General features: G+C 40.3%; 1 protein-coding gene across 1 annotated transcript in view; it reads right to left on the bottom strand.

Annotated features, from left to right (window-relative positions):
- Window positions 1-2,529: 2,529 nt before the first annotated feature.
- LOC149452373 (UDP-glycosyltransferase 3A1-like) overlaps window positions 2,530-9,122 on the bottom strand; it is a 38,945-nt gene continuing 32,352 nt past the window's right edge. The window contains exons 5-7 of the mRNA XM_089689429.1: window positions 7,015-7,246; window positions 5,830-6,049; window positions 2,530-4,516 (exon numbers count right to left, since the gene is read on the bottom strand). Coding sequence (XP_089545555.1) covers window positions 4,240-4,516; window positions 5,830-6,049; window positions 7,015-7,246 — 729 coding nt within the window. The 3' untranslated portion in view covers window positions 2,530-4,239. The remainder of the gene's footprint in view (window positions 4,517-5,829; window positions 6,050-7,014; window positions 7,247-9,122) is intronic.

Below are 9,122 nucleotides of genomic sequence, written 5' to 3'. Positions count from 1 at the left end.
TGACCTTGTATGCCCTGATGTATTCCCCGGGGGTCCTAAATCCTTGGCTGAGAAGTACTGTTCCAGGGATCTCGCCTCTGCTTCGTGACACACGACACATCTTTCTCTGGCCCAGCTCTAATGACCCTATTCTGCTCATTTAACAATAGAAAAGTAACATCCTGCATGTAATGCTCCAAATACTCATGAACTCCCAGAGAGCACCTAAAGCCCAGGAGGCTCTGCTATAGAGATCTCAATGCTTGCATAGTCAAGGGCTTGCCAATGCCTACTGCTTTCCACAACCCATCAGTGGGCACTTGGCCACCCAACACCCTAAAGAACAATGTGGCAGATGTGGGGGGTTACGTGTCAATAACCTTTCATTTGGCTATACACAGAGCAAATTTAAGCTGGTTCCTGAAGACAAAACTCACTTGGTGGGTGACCCTGTTGGCTGCCTTTCACCCAACATCCATCAATCCAATCAGGTGTTTTGACAGCTGGCGGCCAAACATAGCTCCTGTCAGGAAATGCCTGCCAGCAGTCCAGGTGAAGCTCCGCGGCGCAGAAATATGCGCATGCGCAAGGTTCTGGTGAGCCAAACAGATGTGCAGGCGCCTGGACAGAGGCGCGCGCAGCTGCGCTCGCGCACTCGCGGGTCCGCGCCTGTCACTAATGCTGGCGCCAAGAGGGCTATTTAAACTGGCTGCTGTGGTTATGGTCTTTTTCCCCTGCTCTTGTTCCTGACTTCTGTGATTGTTCCCTGTTGCCAAAACCAGCCTGTTTCCTGACTTCTGATTGATCGCCTCTTGCCCTGACTACCGGCCTGTCCTTGGATTGCTCTTCTGCCTGCTCCCGCTTAATTGACCTCCTGTTATTGAACCTGGCCTGTGACCCGACTTTTCTCCTGCCTGCCGTCTAAGCCTGATCTGTCTCATCTAATACTGAACCCGGCTCGTCTGACTCTGCTTCTCTCTACACGGTGCTCCCGCATCCATCCATCCGGCACGGATACATCTGCACCCTGCTCTGGTCTGCTACTCATCAGTCCAACAGCTATCTCCGGACAGATCTCAGGCCCTCATACCCCACCGAGCTCTTGCGACCGCTGTCCCACTCTCAGCAGTCCTCGAGCCGGGGTTGTACGAGAGGTCTGCCTCTTCACGTCAGGCTCACTACCCAGGTACGTGACAGCTCCACTGTCAAAATGAGTAAGGATTTTAAAAAATGTTACACTTATTTGTCACGTGATTGGCAAAGGGAAGTCTTAGGGAAAAATTTGAGCAGCCTCAGAGATGAGCCTTAAAAAAGATGTACCATGAAAGAAATGAGCTGCCACTGCTGATCTTCTCCTAAAAATGTTAGCTGACTGGCTGTCATGGTGACCCTCTGGCTTCAATGCTTTCAGATTTAATTACATGAAACTATTTTGTGGATCATTTCACTTGTTTATAGCCTGTTTTAGGTTCATGATTCATAAACTATTGAAACCAATGACATGAAGGCAGACATCAAATTCTGAACGTGCTCTGATTTTCATTTTAATACATTTCCAAAGATTTTATTTTGCTAATTGTGTTTATTTTTACTCTTAAAGGGTCCTCTTCAGTTGATGGTGCAAGGATGCACATTTACAATAGAGAAGTTCAGTTTGGGTTGCCTCATTATTGTTTTGGGCCAAATAAGTGTATGGCCAAATAAATCCCTGACATCCACGCACTGTGCGTCCTAAACCTATATTTTGGCAGGGAAGTTATGTTCTTCCATACATACTCCTGTTATGAACAGATTAGGTCTAAAGTGGCTTGATTTGTCAGATAATCTTAACGTGTCTGATTTTTAATGATCTCTGTGGGACACTGGGAGTAAATTCTCTTCAACTCCATCAACATGCAGTGGTCATTTCAATTCGGGTTCTCTTCATCCCCATTAATTCCTATGGGGACAGCCATACTCTGCAGGACAGATGGAGGCCATCATGAGTATGATTCCCAATAGAAATGCATGGGGCACCAGCTCCACACCGTCATTCAGCCAGATTCCTTTCATCCACAGCTGTCTTGAAGTTTTTTCAACTTTATATTGTAAGGGGAATGTGCCATCAACATCAGCAGTGTAGCAAATAAAAAAAAAAGATGAACACTTTACGTTTTTTTAATAAAGAAAAAAGTCTTTAAAACATGTAGTCTCTAGTGTCTACACTTGCCGCCATAGTTATGTGGCCTACGACTGGAACTCTGTTCACATCCTTTCCAGTTTCGGGGCCATCTTTAAATAGCCATACTTCGGCAATACAGGCAGGGATTTTCCCTTAGACCATTAACCGGCAAAGACAAAATGGCTCAACTTTGTAATACAAAACTATTAAAATCCCACAGTTGGCTCCGCCGAAGATTATGGAATTCAATTACACGATGCTCTACCTTATCCACATTAAAGGGATCACTCCCAACATATCCAAAAAGGATTTTAAAAAAATAGTTATAGCTCCATACATAAAGACTAAAGCAACTAAAAAAATGCATATCCATGAAAGCAACACCAAAATTAAAGGGAAAAATTTTATTTATTTACTTCTACTATAGTTCAATGCTATGAATAGCTCACCTTAAATTCGATCCACATACAATTAATAAAATATTTAAAGTTAAATTATTAAAATATTGTATCAGTGACAAAAATTCATTATAGAGTCTGGGTATGCTACATATCACAACTCAACTAAATTTCTACGTAAAAATGTATTGAATAAAAATCTAAAATCATAAATCCCAGCAGAGGAGAATCTGTAATTAGCATAAAATCACCTAATAGGAGAGAAGAGGATATTGGAATATTGAATAAAGGAAAAATGTATTATGCGGTAACTCAGAGGGAAAATAAATATATAGTTCAACTTGTATCAATAAAACAACTGATATCCCAGTTGATATTTAAACCTAAAGGGAGAAAACATTTAGCTCATATAACCACCACACCTCCGTTTTGGATACTTCTCTAGAGCGATTAATTCCTCTCCAATGCGGCTGTAATTTATCAATCTCTGAAAATTTGATATCACTAGGGTTCCTTCCATGACATTTATTCAAAGGAGCTGATAGACTATACTTCCTTTAACTTATCCTTATGTTGTAAACATGATCCTTGAGCCGATCTCCTAGCTGTCCTTTTTGACATATTGTTTCTCGCCAGGACACTCAAGTAAGTATACCACAAATCTGGTTTCACTGGAAATGAATGAAGCAATCTAATACTCACTTTCTGTAACCCCAGAAGAAAAATGTTACACATTGTTTTCTTACCCAGGGTGCAAATTACACATTTATTACAGGTATAGAACCCCTTCATCTGTGTAAAAAATGTGATCTTCTAAGGAGGTTCGATTACATTTTGACCTGTTCAATCAGGTAAATTAGGGGCTCATCTGAAAACAATTTCTGGTTTATTGAGCAAAATGTTTCCAAGAACTGGGTCGTACTTCAAAATCCCTCACTTTTTCTTAAACATTTGTTTTACTTGCACAAAGGCAGAACATACCAGTATTGTTATTAGTCTTTGGGGCTAGTAGGCCATGTCTCTCATCAGCCCTATCAGAATTTCATATATTTTTATGATAGTGGCCCTTTGAAAAGATACAGATCCATTTTTGTAGTTGCTTCTCATAACTAACTTTGTCATTTCATTATGGTGTGTGCCTTATGATTATCTTATGTGGTTCAAACAACACTGGTATTGTTCCCAACTGAACTGTATGTCAATCAAAGCATTTTGTGATATATTTCCATCATAAATGTAAAGACTCGACCACTGCATCTATTCCAGGAGTCAACACATTTACCTTTATCCAGTCCTGAAGAAGTAGACATGTTCATGAACTGTAACACTATTATTTATGGTTGATATGTAACTACATACAGTTGTTTTAAGGCATGCCACTTTTGGGCTGTATTGGTCATATAGCAACCTGTACATAGATCTAATGAATGCTGAATTCGGATTTATAATTCTGGAATTTGAATTCATTCAGTAACAAAACTGTCATTTTAGTGAAATTTTCTTGCTTTTCCAGTGCTATATTTAAAGTCCTGTCCTTGAATATTTTTAAATATTTGTAGAAGACAGGATCCCCAGCTCCAATGTGTCAGAGTGGCAGAGTGACTTTAACCAATAAATCGGAGTGTTCAATCACAGCAATATCCCTGAAGACTAGTGAGGAGCAGCTGCACCTTTTCATTTCCAGAACAATGCTGAGTTTTATTAGTTCCTCTTTAGCTTTCTTGAAGAACAACATTTCCTAAAGAGAACCCTAAATAGTGTCACAATGAAGTAGATGGCCATAGTGAGGATGACAAAGAGGAATAGAATGACATCCAGCAGCCAATATTGATACCAGGAGAGTTTGTAAGAATAGGGATGAAGATGACCACCTCCACCAGATTGGATAATGTGCTCCACCCATCTCAATAATTGCTGGTCTGGAGGAAAGGGCTGTGACCTTCTAATAGTCCTTAGCTTCATTGCTGATGTCTTGTAGCTGTGAACACATAACAAAATACAAGACGGGTCAAGGACAAATCATTTAGTTGGCTTAATTAGTTTTCAACAGAGCTTTAAAGATGAATTTAACAACAAAATATCGAGGGAAATCAAGCAAGTTGCAAATATAACATTTTACTTTTTCCTCCTGCTGTCCCCTACCAAAACAAGTAGACTTTCTGCATAGCACTCATTTAATCAATCTTGGTATCACAGTACACAGAATACTTCCTTTTTTATGGATTGACATGCTGGGTATTTTCATATACCTTGGAAAAAATATTCACAAAAAATAAAAAAAAACTGGCAATTTACAGGACTAACTGCCAACGTCTGAGACTGTCTCTAGAAATCAGGTAGCTAATGCTGGCCACACACTAGTAGAATTGCATTGATTTTTTTTTTGTTTTGTTTTAAGAACATTCCTTCATGTTTCTAATTCTTAGTGGGCTCAAATTGACATGCATTTTTGACCTCAGTGATGGAAAATTATCCTTGAACAAATTTTTAAAAGTGTATGTGGTTTTTGTTTGGAAGTCTATTCATTCACAAATCAAATGTTAAAAGCTAACTAAATTTTCGTTTCATATGACATTTTTTAAGTAATCTAATGTACTGAAAATTTTTGCACAAATTTTTATACAAATGTTGTTTTGAAAGTCTACTAGTGTATAGCCAGCTTATGATCTAATGGCATTCAGGGATGAGTAATTAACAGGTTTAATTATTCAGCCAGCATGACTATGCAAAAGTAATGCTGGCCATAGACGGATCGAAATTCAGCAGGGACCAGCCAAACTTTGATCAGTGTGTTGCAGTCCCTCCTGAACAGATGTTGATCGAGTGATTGACTTCTGCTGAAGGAGCAAGCTGGAAAACCTTTGTTGATCAGCTTCAGCCAGTGTATTCTGATATTGGTGAGTTCCGTGGTCAGAATACAATGTCCAGGGGGGTTCTTCCATCAATCGTGTTTGTGTAAATGGAGAAATTTGTTAGTCTGTTTTAGTTACAGGCAGCTGGTTAAAGAAAATAAAACTGCCGGTCTATGGCCAGCCTAACAACTTTGTTGCATGGCCAGTTGGAAAAGAGCTAGGTCCTGTAAACTGTTAGTAAGGGTTTGGTCCTAGGAGTTAATTGCAACATAGGGATCGCCCCTGATCAGTGGTTGGTGTTGGGGGAAGAGCTCCGAGGTTCTTACTGTGTTTTTCCTGTCCAAATCTGTAACAAAAACATTCTGTGACAGAATCAGGAGTCAGGCGCCACTTGTGCTGGTATGCAAGGTCCTCCATATATTACATTGCCAACAGTTACCTTTTATTTTCGATGACATGTTTAATAGTGCTTGCAAAGTTTTCAGCCTTAAGTTGCTCGGGTGGAATAAAGGTTCCCATTTGTTTGGCTTTTATTCTGACCATGTTTTCATACTGATCCCCAAAAAGTGGAATCCCAAGAACAGGAACTCCATGATACACAGCTTCCATCAAACTGTTCATTCCCCCATGTGTCACTAGAAGACGCACTTTAGAGTGCCCTGAAATAGGCAAAAATAAAAAGTCTGATCAGAAGGGAAAAGCTTAGGAGAGAAGAAAGGATTAAAGAGGGGCAGGGAGGACTGAGTTAGGGTAGGGGAGGCAGGAGACTGTGGAACAGATTAGAGCTGACCATACAGGGATCAAAACTCTGCACGTTAAGCAAGGACTAGCCAAACTTTGATCAGTGTGTGGCAGTTCCTAATCAACACAAACCGACTGTCTGATCAACGTTTGGTGAAGGGACATGATGGAAAACTTGTGTCGATCAACGGCTGCAGCCACTGATCAGTGCATATTGACAGAGTGGATGGAGGAATCTGTTGGTTGAACAGAAAAAAAACAAGCCTATGGCCATCATTAGGGTAGCAGGAGAGAGGACAGATTAATATAGGGGAATGAAGGACAGAGTTAGGGTAGGGGAAGGTAAGACAGAATTCGGGTAGAGGAAGGGAAGACAGAGTTAATACAGAGGAAGAGAAAACAGAGTTAGGGTGTGGAAATAGAAAACAGTGTTAAGGTTGTGTAAGGGAGAATTTAGTTAGGTTAGGGGAAGTGAGATTGTGGGAAAAGGGGGGACAAAGTTAGGGTGGAGGAAAGAAGGACAGAATCAAGGTGAAGGACAAGAGGACAGAGCAGGGTCAGGCCATGGGATAGACAGATGAAACGGCATTCTTGGATGCATAAGGAGTTGGAGGTCCATGCTGCTAAGGTATTGGAGTGCACCTTTTCACTATGGACGACCTTGTCCCATCAATGGAGTTAGGTTAGGGGATGAAAGAACAGAATTAGGTTAGGATAGGCAGGCCAAAATCAAGCTGAAGGAAAGGAAGATGGAGTGAAGGTGGGGGGAATAGAAGGCAGAGTTAGGGCAGCAAAAGGGAGGAATTACAGGCAATATCTAGTAATACAGTAACTTCATGTTAGTATACATTGTTACTTCAAGGTAAATATGAAAGGCGTTTACCCAATAAATCGTTCTGTGACAACCAGTCCATAATTTTCACATTTGGAGGAATTTCCACATTTTGTGGCCATTTTGACCTCTCATACCTCCAGATCACCTTCTGCTCAATCTTAGCTAATCCACTGTTCATCTCCTCGTGGAATTCCACTAGAGGAAGTGAGGACAACATCGATCCCAGAGTCACCACGATGAAACCAGCATCTCCGGACTCAGATATAAAGTCTTCCAATTCCTGAACATAATAAAATACAATAACTTTATTTTTAAAGCACTTTTTATTTCATCAGGCAATAAGGAACTGTCTGTCTGGATTTTTATATAATCTCTATTTACCTGTTGACAGAACAGATAAACACTACAACAAGACACAACAGTGTAATGGTTCCAGAGCATCGTATATCACAAGATCACACAAATAGTGTGAATATATACATGGCTAGCTCTTACATGTTGCTTCATAAAATAATTATTTTGTTGTTCATTAGCTCTCCTTTTCACTCGGGGCCTGCCTCTGCCCTAACGCTAAACTTCAGACAATGAAGAAAATGAGGAAAAAGAAAACTATAGAGAAAATTAACCAGCCCATTCGGTGTACCTAACTTCTAATATTGTATGATATGTATGATTTATAGAAGCGCATAAAGCCCTTCAATCCAATACATTTTATTTTCCACTTTTGTAGCCAAATTGGAATAACATCCACTTTATAATTGTTACATGACCGCAATCACATAACATAACAAAAAATATTTTTAAAATGCTACGTATCTTTTTTAGATGCTTTATTCTGGACCCTCCAGCAAGGAAAAATTCTACTTACTTCTCTTTCTTTATGAGGGGTCTGTCTGTACTGTGCAGGTTGGTCTTTATTATCAACTGTAACTAGTTTTGAGCACTGTTTGTCCTAACAAATGGTTAAAGGTGTGGAGGCTGGGCCTCTTACATTGTATGTTAACAAGGATAGACTTGGCAAATCCAACACAACAAACACTTTTCTCCTGCGCTAGGAAAGGACTCAGTAGACCCAATAGGAATGTTCTGGAATTTTCTGGAATATGCACTGCTTGCTGCCCTCAACAGACCGGGGTGGTCCAAATACACTAGATGCAAATGGAGAAACAGAAAAAGGGCGCACCGACCTAGTGCATTATTGTTTAAAATATTTATTGAAGAAACAAAGTAAGTATCATACTTACAATAGACATAAAAACACAGGCATGTCAAACTGTATGATCCAAACAACATCTGAGTCCATACGATGGAACCCTGGATGACCAACTGGCTAATGCGTTTCGAGGACACAACCTCTTCCTCAGAGCCAAGGTTGGTCGGCTAGTCTTGGGACTCCCTCTCCTCATTGGATGAGACAGCAGCGGGATCCATTGGTCAATGAAAAGAGAGAGGGGGCATGACCGAGCCACGTCTACGTGTTTGAATGGACACATGGTGCAGAGGCTGGGGAGTGTGCATGGTTGGGTGCCCTCATAGCAAGCTGCTTGCTGTGGGGGCACCCAACAGTAGGGAGGGATCAGGAGCGCTGGCAGGGGACCCAAGAAGAGGATCCGGCTGCTCTGTGCAAAACCACTGCACAGAGTAGGTAAGTATAGGGATGTTTTGTTTTTCTTTAAGCCTTTAAGTAGTGGTTCACAGTACGTACAGTGGGAAAAAAAGGGTCAAATTAAGGGGCACTCCCACAAAAAGGTGAAGAAATGTTAGTTCCAAGCCACAACCAAAATGTCTGGATACATTTAACACTTGTCTACCAGGGCAGTGTTTTAATTTTTGCATGAAGAATGAAGAATAAATTGGTGGCAGTATTTTTTTTTTATGTAGCACTATATTTGCATAAATCTTTATAAATGTATTTTTTCATGAAAAAAATACACTAAAATTAGTTTTAATGCACAAAAATACAATATAATACCTAATTTGTTGATACATTTTAAATGTAGGGTTGCATGGAGTAACTAGATCAAGCCTAAAAATTGTGTGAATCCATAAAGTAGCATGAAAACTATGGCATCCGAAACTTGTCAATAGACAATGCTTTAAAATCCTTTTCAGATTATCAGACTAGAGTTAACCGTACATTATGGCCCAGAATCATT

This window comes from Staurois parvus, unplaced genomic scaffold, assembly GCF_062004578.1.
Source record: "Staurois parvus isolate SC_StPar_1 unplaced genomic scaffold, SC_StPar_1.0 ptg000475l, whole genome shotgun sequence".
NCBI lineage: Eukaryota > Metazoa > Chordata > Amphibia > Anura > Ranidae > Staurois > Staurois parvus.
This window is presented reverse-complemented; position numbering and strand designations above follow the sequence as displayed.